This window comes from Prionailurus bengalensis, chromosome B2 (assembly GCF_016509475.1).
Source record: "Prionailurus bengalensis isolate Pbe53 chromosome B2, Fcat_Pben_1.1_paternal_pri, whole genome shotgun sequence".
NCBI classification, from domain to species: Eukaryota; Metazoa; Chordata; class Mammalia; order Carnivora; family Felidae; genus Prionailurus; species Prionailurus bengalensis.
In genome coordinates this window covers 141,641,820-141,663,496 of record NC_057349.1, presented here as the reverse complement: position 1 = coordinate 141,663,496, position 21,677 = coordinate 141,641,820, and the positions used below count along the sequence as shown (strand labels likewise).

Below are 21,677 nucleotides of genomic sequence, written 5' to 3'. Positions count from 1 at the left end.
CAGCACGTTTAGAGGGAAAAAAAAGGTTTCAAGGTTAATTAAGTCAGAACATGCTTGGGATAAACAGGCTTCTTTTCTGCAGGGTTTCTCAGTCTTTAATATGATAACATGGATTACAGATGGCCAAGAAGAGAACACATAAGGAGTTTCGGGATGTTTTTGCTTTTGTTTTGAGATCTCTTCTATTTCTTGGCATATGCTTTGAAAAAGCTGGGGTAAAACTTCACGTCCCTGAAGTCAGACTCAGGAAGAACACATTTGATGGTCTTGCCCCAGCTTCCCCTCGGGGTTTCATAGGTTTAAATCCCAACGTGAATTAACTTGATAATTTGTGGCATTTTAGAGGACTTGGAGCATCATCAAACAAAAGCAGGACTGGAAAACGGGACGGAAGCGTGAGGCATGGCGATGGGAAGATAGGCATGGACACGTGGGAGGGTACGTGGGACTTAAGCACAAAAAAGGCCTCGAGGGGCGTCTGAGTGGCTCAGTTGGTTACGTGTCTGACTTGACGTCAGCTCAGGTCACGATCTCACGGTTCGTGAGATGGATCCCCGCGTTGGGCTCTGTGCCGACAGCATGGAGCCTGCTTGGGATTTTCTCTCCTTCTCTCTGCCCCTCCCCCCTTCGTGTTCTCTCCTTCTCTCTCTAAAAATAAATAAACTTAAAAAAAAAAAGGCCTTAAGGGGGGCCTGGGTGGCTCAGTTGGTTAAGCACCTGACTTTGGCTCAGGTCATGATCTCACGGTTTGTGAGTTCGAGCCCCACGTCCGGCTCTGTGCTCACAGCTCAGCCTGGAGCCTGCTTCGGATTCTGTGTCTCCCTCTCTCTCTGCCCCTCCCCTGCTCACACTCTGTCCTTGTCAAAAATAAAACATTAAAAAAAAAGGCCTTGATATGGTCTTCTCGTACAGTCTCAATCAATTCCTAAATTTCCCAGGGCCCATCAAGCAGCCTGGCGTCACGGTCCCAGGCTACCATCGTTTGGTGCCCTCCAGACAGGCCCTCCTGCGTGAGCAGGAAAGGAACCGGAGGCTCTCGAGTCACGTTTTAGAGCCGGAAGGGGCCTCAGAGACCATGCTGTCCTAGTACCTGCAGGTCAGGCTGTCACTGAGCCTCGACTCAGTCCCCTTGCTTTTCAGTCCAGAGCTCTTCTCCACACACTGACGTGCTATAGAGCCTTACTTTATTTTGTAGTCAACAAAAACGTGCTAAGTGTTCTCAGTGCACAAACAATACATTTGGAAGACTGTCTCGGGAATCTGTCTGACCCGAAAGACGAGAACGTGACCCAAGTCTTCATTCTCGAGGGACTCCTCAGGGCCGAGGGCTGAGGCAGGGAGTGCTCAACACATCTCTGCCGAATTAATGCAAAATGAGACATCTTAGTAGGTTATGACTATCACCAAGAAGATTTCTAGGCATGTTTGAAAGGTCGTCTGACTAGGAAGTTCTCTGCGGTGCCACGGAGGGGCGGAGGGCAGGGGCCGTCGGGCGGCCGGGCCTCCGGCTCTCCAGACAAAGAAGTGAACCCAGCAAGAAGAAGATGGGTTGTTTGGATTGTCATTTTTGGCTCATTTAATACCTTCTCTGCTTCCTTGCAGGTGAACAGATCATAGGAATCGGTACATGGGGTTTGACAGGAAATGAAAGATTTCCAACAGTTTTTAAATGGATGGATTTCAGGGCAAAGGCCATATTCTTTCCATGAGAAAGGTACTTAACAGCTGACGCTGGGTCAGCCAACTGCTCACACCCCCCTGAAAAAACCATTCTCTATTCTCACTTTGCAAAAGCAGTGTAGCTAGTTTCTGAATAGGCCACCTTCACCAATAAAAACGGATTCTCTGTCATTCTCGACCTCAAACAAAACATCTGAATAGTCATTTCTGAGCACGTGCCACCCAATATCTCTTACGTGACATTAAAAAAATGCACTCGAATACCAACAGATTCAACTTTATAGCACCATTCCAAAATACTAAACTTTCTTTGCACCTTTATTTTTATCTTTTTTTTTTTTTTTTTGTACACATTTAAAGTACGGGCATCCTGTAAGTTTCTGAAAAGCCTCATAGAAAAAAAAAAAACCAACTAAGTTTTAGGACAAAGCAATAACTCAGTTTGTAGGCGGGATGATCTCAGGCAGGTTGTAAGTTCTTCATGGGCTTCTGCAGTCTTGATTCTGGGGTGAGAATGTAGAAAGGATGCTAACGTCTTCCTGGATTATTCTAGAGGTTACGTTGCATATCGGTATGTAAAAACGTGTTGCTCAATGGTCAGACTCTAGGTACTGATTACAACTCAAACCGTGAAAACAACAGTCTTTTGTAATGATTTTACGCTTTCGGTTGACAAAAGAAATTGGGGTGGTGGATGGCTTCAGAGTCTCTGCGCACCTTGTGTTCGTGCTCTGTAAGGGAGCGACTGGACTCCTATCGGTTCCCTCTTACAAATCTTCGGTAGTTGAAGCTCAGAGCACTACAATCTGTTCTCAGCAAGCAGATGTACTTAAGGTAGAATTATAAATGGGCTTTTAATTCAACATGTATTTGGCTGCCTCGTTAGGTACGAAGGTTGTGTGACTAAGTAATGTGGGGGCTGACAGATGAGGACACTGCTCGCAGAAAAATCTGTTTCTCGTGACACTAGCGTCACGTTTCACACGCTGGTCGTGGCTGCGTGCTCTTGTCTAACTCTTCCAGGTGCAACCCCGGACAACGGGTCTGGCGAAAGGACTTGGGGTTTCTGTGTCGTGACTGGGAGGGTGGTAAAGAGGTAGAGTCAGAGGGTGTCTGTCCGCTAACAGCTGGATTCTGCAGCAGTTTCAAAGAGATCGATTGTTACGCGATAACAGTCAAGGACCCGGGAAGAAAAGGTTTAAATTAGAAGTGACCAGTATTAAAAAGCTACTGTGCACCAGGTAGGAAGGAATATGAGAATATTAATATGCCCTGAAATAGAAATAATCACTTTGCACTATGTACACCACATACAATATAACATATTCTTTTTAACATTGCACAATATAAATATTATACACGGTGGAGTAAACTAAATGCAAAATACCTCTGAGGCACACAGAAGAAACGTGGACTAGACTGAACTCTGATTAAAATCAAGACGGGGTTAGTGAAAGGCAGAATGTTCTGCTGTCAGGCCAGTGAGCTCCTGGGCCGGCAGCCACCTCCCATAGATACTGAAGATTCTCAGACCTCAATGTCGTTCGCGTCGATCGCTTCAAACAAAGACTCATTAGCTAAATAATTGGAGAAAAATCGAACTGTTGCCCCCCCCCCCCACTCTAAAGCAGGTCAACCCTACAGGTCCCTCCCGACCTCAGGGTTTCGTGACAGGGACTCTGTTAGTCCGCGGCTGTATTTCCCCTATTTCTTGTGGATAACTTGGTTACTATGAAACCACTGTAAGGAAACTAGAACAGTATTCAAGAACACCCATCACAGTGCTTAACAAGATTTAATGTACATTTATTCTTAACATGTGGAACATATAAAGATTTTATACTGAATAAATGATATTCATTAAGCCAGAGGAAAAGGAGGAATTTACATCAAGTTTTTTTCTTTTTTTTTTTTTTAAACTACATTATCTTGAAATACAAATGTGGATTCTCGTCACTGAAAAATCTTTGAAGTTGTGTTTCTTCCTTTTAGTTGTATTTTTTTCTTTTTTGTCTGTACTGGTAACCATTTTCTAAATCAATCCATATGCAACCATTTCCACACCTTGATTCATGAAGCAAATTGTGATCAGCTGCTCTCCCGAAATAGAGCATGACTTTATACATACAGAAACTTGTACATTACCCTCTTTTTTTTGTTTGTTTTTTTTTGTTTGTTTTTGTTTTTTGTATTTTTTCTTTTTTTTCTTTTTTTGGAGATATGGCCCTAATGAAAAAATATATAAAATAAAAATAAAAAATTATTTAACTCTACCATCGCTTCGTAGTTACCACATCATGAAAAAGAAACTAAAAACTTTGTACTAAAAAAAAAAAAAAACAGAAAAAAAGAAAAGAGAAAAGAAAAAATGAGGGTGTGTTTAATGTACAACTTCTATATACATCACAGCCCACAGGCAGTAAAAAAAAAAAAAATATTTAAAAAATGATTAAAGGAATTGTGAAGAACTGTCACGTGGAAGGTCCAACGACAGACGGCAGACATGACTGACGGTAGTGGTGAGGAAGCAATTTCCGTTGATCGTTGTCAGGTATGTGTTTTCACTCTTAACTTCAAACGACATCGTTTTTGCTCCTAGCCTAGTGGAACCATTTTCCTGTGGAGAAACCAGTATCATTTCATCGTTTGACTACTGACTGACACACCTCCTTGAGCCCCTATTCCTACATCTCTAGAAGTAGTTTCTATTGCACAGAGCTTTGGGTGACGGGATACAGTTTTGTTTTGTTTTGTTTTTTCCATTATCTGAAGAATGACATGCCTAGGAAGTCGATCACCGTTTCACCTTTTTTGCCTCAGTGTGGTGAAATTTTCCCATCTTAGCATCTTTCGCCGCAATTTGTTTCATTAAAGTCAATTTGCTTCCCCAAAAATGCAATACAACATGGAAAAGAACATTAAAAAGAAAATCTGTGAAAAACAACAAGTGACCTTTGAATGCACTAGACAGCAACTTTGGTTAAAAAAAAAAAAACAACAAAAACAAAATAAAAAAACCCCAAAAGGATGTACTTATACACACAGACAGCAAATATTAATTTCATAACTGTTCGAATTAATTATTTCTTTAATTCCCAATTGGTAAATAGTGAATGGGGCAGAGGAGCAAAGATTTTCTTTTCCTTCTTCCTACGCTGGATAAACAAGAACAGAAAACAGCCAGTTATACGGGAGCCTCTAGTTTTCACTCACACATGCTGCCTTCTCACTGATGTCATAACTGCCCAATCTGAAACAGTACATCACAGATGACAGACGCAACCAGAGAGTTCAGGACGGCTGATATCGAGATATCCAGCAATCGACCCTCGTGCAGAAGGAATTCCGAGCGGTTCTCGTCCACCCTGGCCATGGCCAGCAGAGCCTTGGCCGCCCTGCACATCATGTCCACGCTAGGTGGTTCTAGAGGCGGCGGCTGCATGTGCATGAGGTTATGCTGGCTCTGCTGATACTGGGCCATGGTGACCCCGTCCTCTAGGAAGCTTATCAAGTTTCCGATGCTCCCCTTCTGCACAGCTATTGCCCTTGCTGCCAGCGCGTCCCCTTGGGCAAGGTTCGATAAGAGCGCCATGGACATTTCTCGACAGACTGGGTTTTTGCGATCCCCAACGTACCTAACTAACGTAGCGTAGAATTTCTCCTGGCGACTAAATGGAGGCGTGGCCAAGATCAGGTCCACGTTGTTGTCCTGGATACTGAGTTTGCAGAGGGTCTCCAGCACAAGTCTCTGAGGCGACAGGACAGAGTTGGGTCCCACGGTTGGAAAGGGGTCTTGTGCCTCTGCCGACGGGCACACCATCCAGTGCAGCAAGCCGTCCAGAATCGGCAGGCAGATGCTTTCTGTGTACGCAGACAAGTCTAGTTGCCCGGAAATGTTGGCCAACGTGACCAGCGTGTTGTCCCTTAGGACCTCCAGGCAGTCCCACCACCACTCGTCTTTGCTGCAGGCCACCCCTTTGTCCTCGTCTTCCTCTTTCTCGTAGGTCTGCGGCGCTCGCTTCCTCTCTGGATGCTCGTGGTGAAGGAGAATCAGCTTCCCCAGGATCAGCACCAAGCCTGGATGTTTGGACATTTCGGCGTCATTGCCAGGCACAAAAGACAAGCTACGGACAATATTCGACACACAGATGCAGCGCTTGGCCAGGGAATCCTGCCAGTGCGCGATGGTGCAGAGAGGAGTCTCGTCTCGGCTCCTGGGCTCGTCCTCCAGCAGCTTGATGTTCCGGTGACTTTTGGCTTGATGTATCCCAAAGGGAAACTTCCCGCTCTCGGTCTGGGTACCAGGGTTTGCATCTTCGGGCAGCGCCCCCGGCCGAGCACAGAGGACATCATCGATGGTCGCGATGATGCTCTTCTCTTGCTGCTCGTCAGAATCGCCTTTTCCTTCCTGCTCTTTCTTCCTCCCGGTGGAGCTCAGAGGGGGAGGTGGACGCCTGCGAGGAGGAATTTCCATCTTGCTCTCAAAGTGAGTCTGGATGTGCTCGGTGGTGTCCCCCCCACCAAGCTGCCAGTGCAGAAGTCCGCTGTTGAACTCCTGAACACGACCCAGCTTGTCAGATCGGTCGACCACAAACAGGTTGTTCTTTTTGACTATCTTTATCGGGAGCTTGTCGAACTTGCTAGCTTGCCTGGGCTTCTCCTTCGGATCCGCAGTGGCGTTGGGAGAGGCCAGAGTCGAGCTGCTCTTCTCCTCGGTCTCCGTCTTCCCGTCGTCCTCCTCCTCGTCGTCCTCCTCGTCGTCCTCCTCGTCGTCCTCCTCGTCCACACACTCGGTGCCCTCCTCCTCTTTCCCAGACTCGTCGGCCAAGGACTGGCCGTCAGCTCTCTTCCCCGCATTGTGATCAAGTGCTTTTTGGCTGGGGTCTCCCACCTCATATTCCGTAAGAATTCCAAAAATGTCAATTAGGCATTTTCTAAAGTACTCTACTAAAAGTTCCAGAAATCCGGACAGCTAGAGAGGAGGACAAGAACAAGAACGGGGACAATGTCATAACCTCACACGGGGACTGAGAAGGGTAACAATCCTAATAACTATCAATACATTTTTAGGGTGATTTTCACACGATTCATTTCCTTTTTGTCTGGGCCAAGAAAGAGAAACCACAGATGGGTGGGAACTGTCTCCTGAATTTTACATTGTTGACGAAACCGCATGTTTTTTATTTGCTGCTTACTTTCCTACTCTATCAGTATGGAAACTTCCGTGTTATTTTCTTACCTTTAATAGTATCAGTGACGGACTGCTTTGTGCTCTTTATCTTTTCTTCTGATTTAGGTACAACACACTCCATGTTAGAAGAGTGGGAACGTGGATTTTATAGACTCATTCACCCAAAGTGAGTCTGTTCTCTTCTGCTATTTATCTGAGACTTGCTTGCCTGGATTTTTATGGTTATTATTCTTAGGATTTTATGGTTATTTTTGTCTCAGGTGCCATAGGTTACTCTAATTTACATTCTCCATATATCTTTGGGAGAAGATAATTTCAGCAATGTAGTAGCTCATAAACACAGAAAATTAAAAACAAATCAATTTAGTCCCTGATAAATGAATTAGAATGTTTCATCGAATGCAATTTTACATTTCAGTTATCACAACTCTAACTGAAAGACACAAGCAACTATGAGAACCAGTTTTGTTTCCTTTAAGCGAATGTGTGCATCAAGAAAATCAACACGCTCCATGATTAGCAACTGCCCCAGCTCCCCGCCCCCAGCACCCGCGCCACCGCGTTTAGGGATGATAAAGGATTAATAAGGAAGGCAGGAGTCTTCAATGATAGGTGTTTTGGAAATCAACCATACTTTCATATCCTGCTGTCAGTTTCCTGAAAGTGGGGTTGAAACAATTATTAAGGAGAAAGGGGAAACTGAGGTACTAACCACAAAGTACTCACTTTTAGGGGATGAAGGCACACAATTTTGCAAGTGAAGGTTTGGGCGTTTATCTCCCCCCCCGCCCCCACCATACTTAAAGTGAACTTTTTTCCCAGGGCAGGGGAAGGGGCAAGTTACCAAAGCAATTCTGGTTACTAAAATGTGTGATCAACAGTCGTTCACCCAACAGAAGGCTGAAAGGCAATTACTCTAAGGGAGGCGTAGACATTTTTAAATATTTTCTGTTACAGTGGACTTCAAGCGATGTTTATAACCTTATTAATACACTTCCTGTCAAGTGAAAAATTGCCTTTCAGGGCTATCATGAAGGACTGAAATGTGAGAAGAAAAGACCAAGTGGAAGATTCTGGTCTAATTTCGACAGAAGCAAGGTACTTAGATGTTTTGGTTTTCTCCCCCCAAAGCAGAGAACTGTGCGTACTCAGTAAGGAGAATTACCTTTTCTTGTTTTTGTTTCTACATATTTCTCTACAAGTCTGTAGCTTAGTTGGGCCATTTCCCCTAACCCTCTGCTCCCCTTCTCTCTTCTAGCAATTAATGCTGGAAGCCACACCTTAAGTCTAGCACTGAACAAAGGACAGCGTTAAGCTTACTAAGATTAGTAGGCTTTTCAGTGACTCCTTCAGAATAAGGTGGGCAGAGGCAGAAAGGAAGGAAGGAGACCAAGAAACAAGTTTGGCCATAAGTTCACAACTATTTCAGCTGAATGATGGGTATACGGGGGTTCACCAAGCTGTTCTCTCTGCCTCTCTCTCTCTCTCTCGTACATTTTCTGTAACATTTCTTTTTAATTAAAAGGAAGGGATTATGTCTCACTGGAAAGTAGAGTATGTCCCGTTATAAGCTCTTTTGCATACTCAGCCTGACTTCAGCGCCGGCTTCGTGTCTGGATTACCTCCCACCCGCCTGCTGATATTCATTCTGAACAACAATTACTTTCACTGTTATCTATGCCGCACACACACATACACACACACGTGTGCACAGGGGACTGTTTTCTCAGGAGAAGCACACGTATGCGTGTGTTTATTATACTGGAGCCTGGAAGGAATTATGATTCCCGGATGAAGCGCCCAGACAGCTCTACATGTGTAACAGCCACGAGGACGGCCCTGCGTCCCGGGGCGCCCACCACTCTGGGCATGCGTTCAAGCATGAGCTCCTGAACTTTCTTGTTCTACCCCGGCCCCTGGCTGGACGGGCGCTGGCGTACCTGGGAGAGACTGAAGGTGGCGACAGTGCTGTCATCGTACAGGAGAATGTTAATGGTGTCCAGAGCCCATGTACTTTCGGCCAAAAGACCGGACTTGAGGGACATCATCACACGCCAGGCCTCAGGAGTAACTAAAACCAGGGGAAAGGACAAGGATGAGGTGAATATTAACTCTGTGCATGAAAGAACAGAAAATAACGAAAGAATAAGAAGAAAGAAGCAGGGTGTCGAGTGAGGTACTGATTTCAAACAAATGTGCCGAGGCGCAGTTAAACGCGATCGTTTCCAGAATTCACGCGGAGGGGACGGCTTACTAAGAAACTGCCGTCGTTTAAGATCCTTTGGCTCGCTGGTTACACATGAGCCCAAAGTGCTTCTAGAGGTGGGAGTGCTAATAAGCACAAGGGCCCTTTCTCATCTCTGATTTATTTCCTTTAGTCCCTAACGGACTCTGTAATGACGCAGCAGAGTGTTAGTAATGGAGTCACAGCAAAAAAACTGGTTGTCTTCTTTGGCCCGCTCCATTCCCAAATGTCTCAGGGAGGCCCCTCTGGCAGATCTCTGGAAGGCTGGTGAGTATGCGGCAGCACATTCTCAGATATAGAGTCTTGATATTCCCTTGCTGTCCTCTTCTATCCGAGCTCCTGCCCTCAGAACATGCTGCTGACAATTATTAGCACTTTGATGGTTCAGATTTTTCAACAGCTTGGTCTGAGCCAGGGGATGGGAAACAGAGCGACTGCGCTTTTCTTTCCCCCCTTCCTGTTACCGAAGAAGAGAGAGGGGTTAGAGAAGACGTTTGCAGGATCTGCCGTAAGATGGGGCTGGGAGAAGAGGCCCGCGATAGGTCTGAAATTTCTGTCTCGGGAAGCGGGCGGAAGCGCATGGCGCGAGCAGGCCTGTGCGGTCAGAAGTCACCAGGGCCACAGCCAATGCCAGACATCAGCAGTGATCTCCTGTCCTGGGGGGGCCGTGGGTTTCCACCTCTAGGTTGATCTCATCTACGTTTCCTATTTTCTACGAGGCACACAAAACTTTTCTAACAGAAAAGGCAAACTTCCTTTTTGAAATAAGGAACATAGGGGCGCCTGGGTGGCTCAGCCAGTTAAGCGTCCCATTTCGGTTCAGGGCATGATCTTGCAGTTTGTGGATTTGAGCCCCGCACAGGGCTCTGTGCTGATGGCTCGGAGCCTGGAGCCCGCTTCGGATTCTGTGTCTCCCTCGCTCTCTGCCCTCCCCCATTCACGCTCTGTCTCTCTCTCAAAAATAAATAAACATTAGAAAATTTTTTTCTTTAAATAAGGAACATAACTTTCCCCAGGCTGAAGACAAACACTGATCTAACATGTGCAAAGACATGTATAAAAATTTAAATACATTTATTTATGTGCACACGCATAAACACACAGACACATGTGCATATTTTTACGTATATCTTTCCATATAGAAAATGGTGCTCGGTGTCTGTATCTCCTCCTTGTCTGCAGCACCCCTCTCTATAAAACTCCTTACTTCTCTCTCCCTCTCTCTGTACAGGTCCTTAATTCTGATGGTTGAAAACATCTCTAATATCTTTGATTTTCTAGTCCCTGTAGTAAATGATTTCAAGTCAAGTGACTTTGAGATTTTTGAGAACTTTTTTGTATGACCAAGATCTATAATTTCCTTTGCCGTATTAAAAGGACTTCAAAAATAATGCAGAAAAACTGTGCGTACTCCTAGATGTTCCAGATCTCTAATTAGCATTCAGAACATCCCAACAGAATGAATAAACACGATCTGCACCCGACTGAAATAGCTTCTGGGCCCATATCTACCAGCACCGGGTTACCATCAATTCTATACATCAAAGCATATCAAATTCTGTATATACTATATATTTATCTATGTATCACATGCAGGCTTCTACTTTTTCCCGGGGAAGCTCACGGTCTGTATGCTGTTACCAAAATTACAGAGTGGCTCGTATTTTCTCAGGCCACCTCAGCATTTCATTAGCCTCTCGGCTGTTAGGCTCACACTGCAGAGATTAAGTGCCTGGCTAAGGTCAAAGCTTTAAGCTCAGAACGCGGTAGTCGCTGAGGATCCCCTGGTCTCTCACTTGGGGCTCTACTCTCGCGCACAGATAACGCTCCTGTGGAAAAATCCCATGTCAATTCACGCTCCTCTCGGGCACTGTTTCTGAACTCGGATCAGCAGCTCCCAAGTATTGCCCCTGCGTAGAACCACCGCTTGACAGCTTGTCGTCCTAAGAACTTCATCCCTTTGAGATTAACAGGAGCTAGATCTAAGCTAACGTGAAAATTCTAGAACGCAACTGGGCTTCATTTCCGGACCGAGCCCGGAACGCTTACCGATATCTTTTGAGGTAATCTTTCGCCTTTGTTTCAAGACTGGCTGCGATGCCTCGACTGAGCCAGGAGGGAAGGTGATCTCCCTTCGGATCGGGGGTGGCTGGGGGGGCGGGCCCGTGACCTGGGCCGTGGGGACGGTGGGCAGGACCTTCTGCATCTTCAGAGAGGGCAGAAAGGGAGACTTGCTGGGAGACATGCGGCTCTCCAGGGAGCGCTGGAAGGACGCGGGGCTGGGGGCTCTGGAGATGTGGTTTGGCAGTGATGGAGGCGTCTGGTAGGATGACTGAGGCGGGCGCGTGATGGGCTGCATGGAGGCGGGAGAGGACATATAAGGCTGACGTTGGCTGACGTGGGAAGGCCACTGGCTCTCGTGATTGATCCTTTGCTCAGGTACCAGCATATCATCCGTGCGGTTCATGCCTGGATACGGCGGGGCCTGGGCCGGGCCCCCGGGGCCCTGCCGGTTCTGGTAGGGGTAAGGCATATCATTGCGCGTCGCCCACATGCTCTGCTGAGGCCCTTCGCTGGAGGACGACTGCATGGGGCCGCCCATCATGGGAGGCGGGATCCCGTGCGGCTGCATCTGCCCGGGGCCCTGCACCCTCTCTCTGTTGTAGGGGTACGGATACTGCCCCTGGATGGGCCTCCTGTCCGGTCCGGAGTAGGAACTTCCGTACTGGTTATACATCTCTTGCTGCTGGCTGCCGAACTGCATGTTGTACATGTCTCCCTCGTGGCGTTTGGCCGGAGGCCCATACATGCCGTCCATATGGCGTTTGTAATTCTGAAATTCATATAAAGACAAATCACACTGATGTGCTTTTACAGGTATAATCACACACTTAAATTATGCAAAACAGTTATTACCTGGTGGAATGTTCATTTCAAAATGGGTATGGGAAGCTCCTGTGACAACTAAGGACTAACAATTTAGGCACTCTATTTCCGGATTAGGATACCACATCATGGACTCCGAAGAGGGTTTCCAAAGTTTGTTTTCGTGAGCTTGGAATTTTCTGTGGGGAAAAGAAAGCTTCCTCTCTCTTTTTCCTGGTAGGTATCTCTCCTCCCTTTTGGGATTTCTCAGGGCTGCAATATAGGAGGACGTGGCTTTGGAGACTCCCACACAGGCGACGCCAGACAGGGGCTCGGGACTACACGGAGGTGCCTCGGCAGGAAGAGGAAAACTCTCACCAGAATGGACTGAGCTTCCTGAAGGCCAGCCTGAAAGCCCCTGGACAGATTGCTCAGGCCTAGCTTTGCATTAGCAATGTCTCCCCACGGCATCTGGCTCCTCAGACCGGGCCTGCACGGACACCCTACGGTCTACGGCCCCCACCCCGACTTCCAGCTGTGCAGGTCAGAGTCTCCCCCGCAAGCCCCGCTGGTCCCAGCCTCTGACAGCAGGCCCGGTGCAGCCCACGTTACTAGGTTCCCCTCCTGGGGACATCCGGGTGTCAGCACCCCATCAGGTGGGAACCTCCTGACGTAGAGAGATGTGGATGTGTTCGTGTTCTTTCACCTCACCCAGAAGCTGTTTAGGACCAGCTGGTGTAAAAATAAAAGTCACGTACATACACGCTCCAGCAGAATTCAATGCTTAAAACCCCTTCCATGTTACCAGAGGTCTTAGACCTGAAAAGTTGTTTCGAGACAGCAAAGTCCTGTGTCTGAACGGCCACAGCATGGTGGGCAATTCTCTGCATCAGTAGCGACATCTGCAAGGTTATCTTACACAATTGAAGACCCATGGCCGCGTAGGCCAGCGTAACCCGCCCCCCCCCCCCCCATGTCAGCAAAACACGCGGTCCTTAAGATCTTGTTCTTAAAAAGCCAATTAACTTTTAACTTTTGATACTGGTATATAATATTTGAAGTTGTTTTTTTTCTTCTACACACCTTCTTTAAAACATCGACAAATTTCAGTTCAGGCATCTGACAGGACAACACACACACCAGACACCCGTTTAAAAAACCTTTACTCCGGCCGGGCGTTATTTACAAGGATGAACGTCCTTTGCTTCCTACAACATGTTATATTTGTTTCAGGATCCCATATATCAAGAGCTTTTTAAAATGTGCTGACTTTAAAATCCTAACAATATTTTCTAGCACGAGCAAATATATCCTGATTGTTCAATAAATACCACTGTTTTTTGTTGTACTTCCTAAAACTTCTCAGAAGTAACGCAAATTTGAGTTTTAAACAGAAAGCACAGAGATGCATTCCTGCCCGCCAACTCACCGGCTGCTGTGGATACAGGCCGGGCTGGTGTCCTCCATATGGCGGCTGTCCTGAGGGAGGGCCTTGGCCTGGGTACTGCTGCCCGTAAGGTTCGTGCCTAGAATGAGCCATTCAAAGAGAACTTCATTTTCAAAAGACCTCAGGCCGAGAGAGAAATGAACAGTTCACTGCTGGGAATTCTGCACCCCCGAGTGGTCTGGTCTCTCCCTCACTGCACAACACCTTCCAACAGAGGCACGCCAAGCAGAAACAGCACTTGAACTTTTAGCCAAAGGGATGGGCACACCCGTTTTGGGAACGCTGCCAATCTTCTGGCTAGTAGGTGTGTGAGGAGTCCCGGCAGGACAGGCTGGCACCCTCTGCCTTTGAGAGGAGCCTCCGCCCACCCACTGACGCGGCCCCGGGGAGTGTCACAACATGGTGAGGTGAGGTGTTCATGAAAGCAGGAGATAACAAAAGCAACGTAAGAATCAAAGCGGGATTTCTGGGAGTGCCAGAACACAGACGTATAACCACGGAAACTGTCTCTACTTATCTTCTCATTATGAATAGGAAGTGTTCAATCTCTTAAAAAGCGTACTTCGCGATTCATCCAAAATGATACTGAGTTAGCTAATAATTGTAAAAATAGACCTACTCAAAATTTTGAAGTCCCATGACCCTACAAGGCCACAGAAAAGAGTAACAGAGAGGACTTACAAGAGTGATGGGGTTGATTTAAACGTACTCCTACGTTTAAATCTTTTTTACATTTCTAAATCTTAAAATGGGAATGACTAATACACTTATTTTTCAACTGCCATTACACTGAGCAGCTATAAATACCATAAAAGTAGCACGCTTAAAAGAGCAATAGATTTGAAGTTTAAAGAGAGAAACTGGTTTACTTAGTGTATCGATTGAATCCTGTAAGAAAGACAATACTTGGATTGAATATATGCCTAAACTGGTCAAGGAATGAAAACAAGAAAGAAAATAAATGAATTTTTAGAAGATCACGGGTAAAACAGACATAGGAGAGGTGTTTGCGAAGGGCATTAACAGCTAGAAGGAAGCTTACAGTTGAGGAAAGAAATAGAATTGACATAGATAAAATTTAAGCTGAACAAAGTAACACTTTTTAGAAAATCTATCAAAGGTAAATAAGCCCTAATGTGGTACAGCCAGATGACCTAAACCAGTTCTAGAAAGCATTCTAGAAGAAACAGAACAGCGCATCTGTCTGGGTTCATTTACGAATATATGTTCCAAGAGAGTTGTTCTCCTAATCTCATTGGAAGGTAGGAAGGAGAGAAGGAAGGAAGGAAAAGGAAAAAAGAGTTTCTCTTGGATCCTCAAAAACGGATCTAAGTCAAATCCCTGCTCCAGCACACTAAGCATGCTGGTTAACTGGTTAACGGACACACCACAAATAAACAGTCACCACACTTATGGCCAGGGTAAGAATCCGAAATCTAGGTTCTTAAGTCGCTACTAGAAAGTACCAAATCACTTTAAGCTTGTGATGGCTATGTAATCGCAAGAACCAGGTGCACAGAAAGTGCCAGAAAGAAATATTATTTGGTAAAAACAGTGATTTTCAAACTTCCTTCCTTCCTGTTTGTGTTACGGGGTGGGGCGGGGGGGGGGGGGGAGGGAACCTTCCCAAGACTTCACCACTGCCCGCGGCCCAGCAGGTGGGCAGTCTGTGAGGAACACCACCACACCAGCCATCCCTACCCCGAGCCATGCCCCTGTGGCCACAGTTACAAACAGAGTCCTCTAGTGAGCCTCAATTTCCTTCCAAAATCACAAATATTACATTCAAGACTTTGTTTCTGAGCACCTGTGCGGCGGTGAGGTAAAGAACCTCCCATCCAGGGGAAGGGGCTTTCGTAGTAAGTACTTAGGTCAGGGGCACAGGTAAGGGGCCTGCTTCACAAAAAGAAGTCTCCCATAAGCCACTAGTTTAGGAAGCAGTTTCCGGCGACCTCTCAGAGACACTTCAATGACTTTCCCTCCATCTAACTAAAACTAATCTGGATGAGCGCTGAAGCCCAACATTTCAGTGTCCAGAGGCCACCCTGAAAAAAAAAAGACTGCCGTGGCTTTCCTCAGAGATGTTTCTTAAGGAGCAGAGTAGTCTCTCTCCGTTTCACACGTTCGCAGGGAAGAATGGAAACATCCGAGAAGACAAGGCCTGGAAGACTTTTTCGAGAGCTTCCTGGGTGGCTTTCCCGAGGGAAGAAATGCAGGCGGGAAGGCGGTCGGGCGATGCTACACGCCTGACTTTGTGGCCGTTCACAGGAGGAGCCACTCGGGGCAGCTGGAGGTGGGGGTCTCGGTGCGGGGACAGGGGCCGAGCATCCGGGTGCTGAGAGGACCACCTGGTTCTCAGGCGTCCCCCTCCCCCATCCTGAAGGCAGCCACCCCACACGACGCTTAGCGGGAAAGCAGGTACTGTGTGCTGTCATCGGCTCCCCGGGCTCGGAAACGCACGGGTGAGGAGAGTGCAGTTTCTAGCACTCTCTCCGTGTCGTCTTAGAAAACACTCACCGTCGGTCGTAGCCGGCTCCGTAGGGAAACTGCTGCCGCCCCATGCCCAGACCGGATAGCGCTCCGGAGGGACTCTGGTTATACACGTCCTGCACACTGCTAGTGGGCATCTGTCCTTGAGTCATAAAGGGCTCACTGCTCCCAGGCACTGCAACATTTTAAATCACGGATATAAAATTAAGCATTTTCGACCCCCAGGGGGCCCAGACAGCCCTTCTAGTCATTTCTGTTAACCTCAATATGGCAGATGTAGATGTCTCAGTCTTAATATGGCCGACAACAATACAAACCAATGAGTGTAAGGTCTGGACTCAGGAAGGACCCCAAGATCCCCATCCCTGACCCCATGCACGGGCCTGAAATGAGCCCCCACCTGGAGTACCGGTAGAACCCACGAATATGATGGGAACATGGCTCCCGTGATTACATTACATTCGATGGCCAAAGGGATTTCACAGATGTAACTAAAGTGACTCATCAGCTGACTGGCAGTCAACTAAAAGGGAGATTATCCAGGCGTGCCCTTTCAATCTGTGTCTGGAAGTCAGAGACACCCGCCCGCCGCCCTTGAGGAGGCACCCACCATGCAGTGGAGAAGGCCACATATTCACAAAGGTGGCAGCTTCTAGGACTGTGAAGGCAGACGACAGCCAACAAGACAATGAGACCTCAGTCCTTTGACTTCGAGGAACCAAATCTGCCAACAACCTCAACGAGCTCGGAAGAGGGCCCTGAGTCCTGGCTGACATGCTGATGTCTGCCGTGTAAGGCCCTGAGCTGAGAGCCCGCGGGAACATGGGACCGTAAACTGATGTTGTTTTAGGCTGCTGAGTTTGTGGTAATTTGTTATGAAGTAAGGTAGAGAGCAAACATCGGCCCTTTCTTGGGTAGGTTATCAAACTTCTGAGTTCAACTCCCTGTCGATGAAGTAAAGTTGGTAATACCACCTCATGCAGTGGTTGTGAGAAAGAAATGCATATACAGCTGACCCTTCTTGCGCGGATTAGAGGTGCTCACCCCCGCTAAGTTGAAAATCCATGTACAACTTTGGACTCCCCCTTATTTTATTTTTTTTTCAACGTTTATTTTTGGGACAGAGAGAGACAGAGCATGAACGGGGGAGGGGCAGAGAGAGAGGGAGACACAGAATCGGAAACAGGCTCCAGGCTCTGAGCCATCAGCCCAGAGCCCGACGCGGGGCTCGAACTCCCGGACCGCGAGATCGTGACCTGGCTGAAGTCGGACGCTTAACCGACTGCGCCACCCAGGCGCCCCTTGGACTCCCCCTTAAAATTAACTACTAACAGGCCACTGTTGACTAGAAGCCTTGCCGATACGTGCATAGTCAATTAACACATATTTTGTACATTATACGTACTATATACTGTATTCTTAAAACAAAGCTAAAGAAAAGAAAAGAAAATGTTAAGAAAATCTTACGAGAAAACACATTTATGGGGCGCCTAGCTGGCTCAGTCAGTTAAGTATCTGACTCTTGATTTCAGCTCAGGTCATGATCTCTTGGTTTGTGAGATCGACCCCCGTGTTGGGCTCTGTGCTAACAACTCGGAGCCTGCTTGGGATTCTCTCTCCCTCTCCCTGGCTTGAAAGCATGCTCTCTTTCTCTCTCTCTCAAAATACATAAACTTAAAAAAAAAAAAAAAAGGAAAGAAAAACATTTCTAGTACCATGCATCTATTTATTGAAAAAATCTGTGTAAACCTGTGTTGTTCAAGGGTCAGCTGTATGGGTAAAGTTAGTTCCCTTCCCTTACGGGGGAAAAAAGAAAAATCCTTAGCACGAATACCTATCAGCAGACTCACTCCAAAACGAGGAAAAGGAAAACCACTAGGGGATTAAGAATAACTCAAGAATGGATGAAATACTAGTATTTCTATCAGGGCGTAGAGTGGCAATTAGGTCAAATATGCAAATTAGCATCAGCTCAGAGCCTGAAGGAAATTGGGTCAAGCCCAAAAACTAGCCTGTAGGCAAATTAAACATTTTAATGCAAATCTTAATTGGTATACAGTGCTACTACCTTTCTTCATCCTAGGAAGGTTACTTTTATGTGACACGAAGCAAAAGCTGATTAAACGTCTGTGAGCTGATGGAATTTGCTAGAACAGAGGTGCAGATAATGGGGTCTCACACGGGCGGGGGGCTCTGTGCTTCGCAAGTGAGCTCACACTGTATCTTCCACCTTAAGTCCCCGTGTGGTAGAAGGAGTTTTGATGTTACTTTTCGTTTTATAAATGGAAGAACAGAGACAGGCAAACATTAAGGGGGATAATTAAAGTTAAATAGCTTAATTCCTTGATACAAGAAAAATTCTTTAGAAATAGGTAAGGAAAAAGACAACCAGAGTTTTTAAAAAATGGGTAAATGCATAAATGGACATTCAGAAAAAAAGAGAACAAATGGCCCATCAATATATGAAAAGGTGTCTGGTTTCACTAGTAATTAAAGAAATACAAGTCAAAACAACTATGAGGCCCTCCCGTCCCCTCCACTCCTCCCCCCCACCCCCCATCTGACTGGCAACTATTAAAAGGACTGATAATGATCATTCTTGGTAAGGGAGTGAGGGCCACACACTGTTCCACGTTCATGTGAAGAGTATTAAACTGACAAGCAACTTTTAACTTAACTTTTAACTTGGAGTGTCTGTGACCCATCCACCACGCCACGAGGCACCCCAGAAGCCGTGGGACGGCCCAGGGGGGAGGCCCCCTAGCCGACAGGTTCAGACGAGTTCCCAACAGACCCTCCAGATGACACCGGCCATTCAAGTGATGGCGGCTCCAGCAGAGTCCCTAATCAGGCTTCCAGGTGACAGAGGCTGCCTCAGGGTCCCGGCTGACAACTCGAAATGAAGAACCACCCCGCCCACCAGAGTACTGTGAGACATACCCAAGTGTTGTTGTTTAAAACCGCTTTTTGTGGCAGTTTGTTACAGAGTAAAAGATACTCCGTAAACTAAAAAAAAAAAAAAAAAAAAAAAAAGTTCACATCCCTTGATTTGGTTATTCTTTTTTTTTTAAATTTTTTTGCAGAGAGGGGGGAGACACAGCACCCGAAGCAGGCTCCAGGCTCCGAGCTGCCAGCACAGAGCCCGACGTGGGGCTTGAACTCACGGACCACGAGATCACGACCTGAGTCGAAGTCAGTCGCTCAACCGACTGAGCCACCCAGGTGCCCCTCGGTTATTCTTTTAAGAATCTATTTCACAGACACACTCTTACACATGTGAAAAAACAGCTATACGTCAATAATCACAGCTTCATGTTTAAGAAGAGCAAAGCATGATGAAACAACACGTTCACTACTGGAGCATTAAGAAAAAGGATGATGTATAAAGATATTAACGGGTATTCAAAATATACTGTTTAGATATACAATATGTAAATATTCACTTACTGTTCACTTATAAGCAATTAATCAATCCTTCAATCAGTAATGAATTATAGAAGTGGGGGGCGGGCGGGTGGGGCCAAGGATGCTTAGGGCCACTGAGGCTGGGACAGGTTCTGGTCTCTGCCCTACACCACGCTGTAGGCCAGCGGCAGCAACAAAAAGCGGGCTTTCCCCTAATGTTGGCCATTACATAAGAAATCGGAGCACCACCAGTTCACCGACAGAATAATGTGAACTGAGGAATGCGAAACTTATTGTAACAGGGACAGGGCGAGAAAAAAATTTGTTTCCTGTGGGTTTTCTGTTTATCTGCTTTAATTTGGTGCTAACTACACCAGCATGGTAAGGTAGCAGGTGAGCTGAAATGTCCCGGGGAAATGTGGGAAGGGGGTCCCCTCTCAGCCACTATATCACTTACACAGTTGATGAAAACACATGATACAGCTTGCTAGTGCCTAACAAGGTAATCCACAATCATCCCCTCCACCCAATTTATTTTCACAATAAGAAAAACTGTAGGCACACAGAAACAAAAGAAATACAACTCTCAGCGTCTAATATAGCATACAGGTGGGGCTAGTGGAAACGGTTCACATAGCTTTTGAAGCCAGATTCCAAACACTACTAATTATTTTCCCCATGTTACTGTCATATTTTCAGAGCCTAAAAATGTGATACAACCACCATCAGCAAGAACAAAATGTTCTTTCTAATATCTCATACCACTAAGAAAAATAACCACCTCCAACGTTTACAAGGCTTTTGAGTTTCTGAGCTTACAGATTTATTGCATGTTCTGTAGAATATTCACTTGGAACAGACAGCTCTGAAACTTTTTGAAACGAAAAATTAGATTATTTTACTCTGTAGAACATACCTGAAATGTTATTAAGAAATACACATGAAACATAATCTCATTTGGTAGTTAAACGATACATGCCTAATACTTAAAATGTTGAAATGGGGCGCCTGAGGGGCTCAGTCAGTTGAGCATCCGACTTCGGCTCAGGTCATAATCTCACGGTCTGTGGGTTCGAGGCCCACATCAGGCTCTGTGATGACGGCTCAGAGCCTGGAGCCTGCTTCGGATTCTGTGCCTCCCTCTCTCTGCCCCTCCCCTGCTCACACTCTGTCTTTCAAAATTGAAGATGTTAAAAAAAGTAAAAAATAAATACTTAAAATTTTGAAATGATTCATTTTTGCCTTTCACTGATCCATAATAGTTGTGAAAACCAAGGCTTTGGGCTTTACATTTCTCTCGACTAAGGATAACACATCGAGAAATTCACATACCCCGAACATCTAAATAGAGGTACTACTGTTTAAGGGATCCGAGAAGCAATTCCGTGAAAACAGTATTTGCTCCTTTTCTGTATTTCTTCCAATGATATTCACTATCATGCCTCAGTTTCACAGCGCGCCTGCACCTGGAAGGGTGCCAAAGAGCTCGGAGTGTGTGGGCCTCGGGAGGCGCTCAAAGGGCAGAGGCTTAGATGCTACGTTTTCAGAGCCAAGTGAGCGCTGGGGATTGATGAGCATAAAGGGAAAAACCACGCTGGGTGTTTGCTAACGTCCGTCAGAACTCTCCCAATTCTTGGTGATCCCATCCATCCCATGATGCTCCATCCCACTCCTCTGCTGAGTTCCCTGAAATGATTCCTAATTCCAACGCTCTGCCCAGCTCCAGACAGACATTCCACCACCTACCGCCTTAGCACATCCCCAAGTCAACACGGGACTCCTCCCTCGTTCCTCCCGCAGCTGTCCACAGTGCAGGCGCTAACAGTGAGCGCTACCAGCGGGCCCCTTCCCAGGCGGGCATCTCCAAAGTAGTAAGGTCGTCACCCTCTCAGTAAGGTCTCACCTTGACCCCTACGGTCAATCCAGCAAGCCCGGCCTGTTTTTCTAAGTCCAGAACATGTGATGAGTGCTTCTGCTTTTCTCTTGGCTGCTGGAATCTGACTCCGCCCTGTCATCTCTCCCCTGGACCATCACAGTGGTCCTGCCAACACACTCTCCATAGATGCCCAGTTACTTGTTTTTTAACAAAAGACCCAGTCACGTCACTTCCTACAGAACATCTTGCGGCCAGGGTACAAACCCAGACTCATCCCCAAGCCCGGGAGGCTGAAAGTTCTGGCCCAGTGGCCCTGATGGCTTCGGTGCACTCAGCCTCCCCCCTGCCCATTATCCCCAAATGCCTTCCACCTCCTCAAACACGCCAAGCCCACTCCTGCCTCGGGCCTTCCCCCTCCCCTGCACTTCTCTACTCCTCATTCCTCAGGTCTCAGCAGATAACCGACATCTCCTCAAAG

At 46.6% G+C, this 21,677-nt stretch overlaps 1 protein-coding gene and 1 long non-coding RNA gene across 14 annotated transcripts in view; one reads left to right on the top strand and one right to left on the bottom strand.

Annotated features, from left to right (window-relative positions):
- Positions 1-3,465: 3,465 nt before the first annotated feature.
- Positions 3,466-21,677, bottom strand: part of ARID1B (AT-rich interaction domain 1B) — a 449,892-nt gene continuing 431,680 nt past the window's right edge. For all 13 annotated transcript variants that reach the window (XM_043592659.1, XM_043592667.1, XM_043592660.1 and 10 more), the window contains 5 exons: positions 15,946-16,093; positions 13,411-13,507; positions 11,166-11,949; positions 8,812-8,942; positions 3,466-6,652 (listed from right to left, as the gene is read on the bottom strand). In XM_043592659.1, the coding sequence (XP_043448594.1) occupies positions 4,916-6,652; positions 8,812-8,942; positions 11,166-11,949; positions 13,411-13,507; positions 15,946-16,093 (2,897 nt within the window). In that variant the 3' untranslated portion in view covers positions 3,466-4,915. The remainder of the gene's footprint in view (positions 6,653-8,811; positions 8,943-11,165; positions 11,950-13,410; positions 13,508-15,945; positions 16,094-21,677) is intronic.
- Positions 6,158-21,425, top strand: LOC122490132. The gene is made up of 3 exons (XR_006299094.1): positions 6,158-6,262; positions 8,602-8,618; positions 21,415-21,425. It is a non-coding gene; the product is annotated as an uncharacterized LOC122490132 (long non-coding RNA).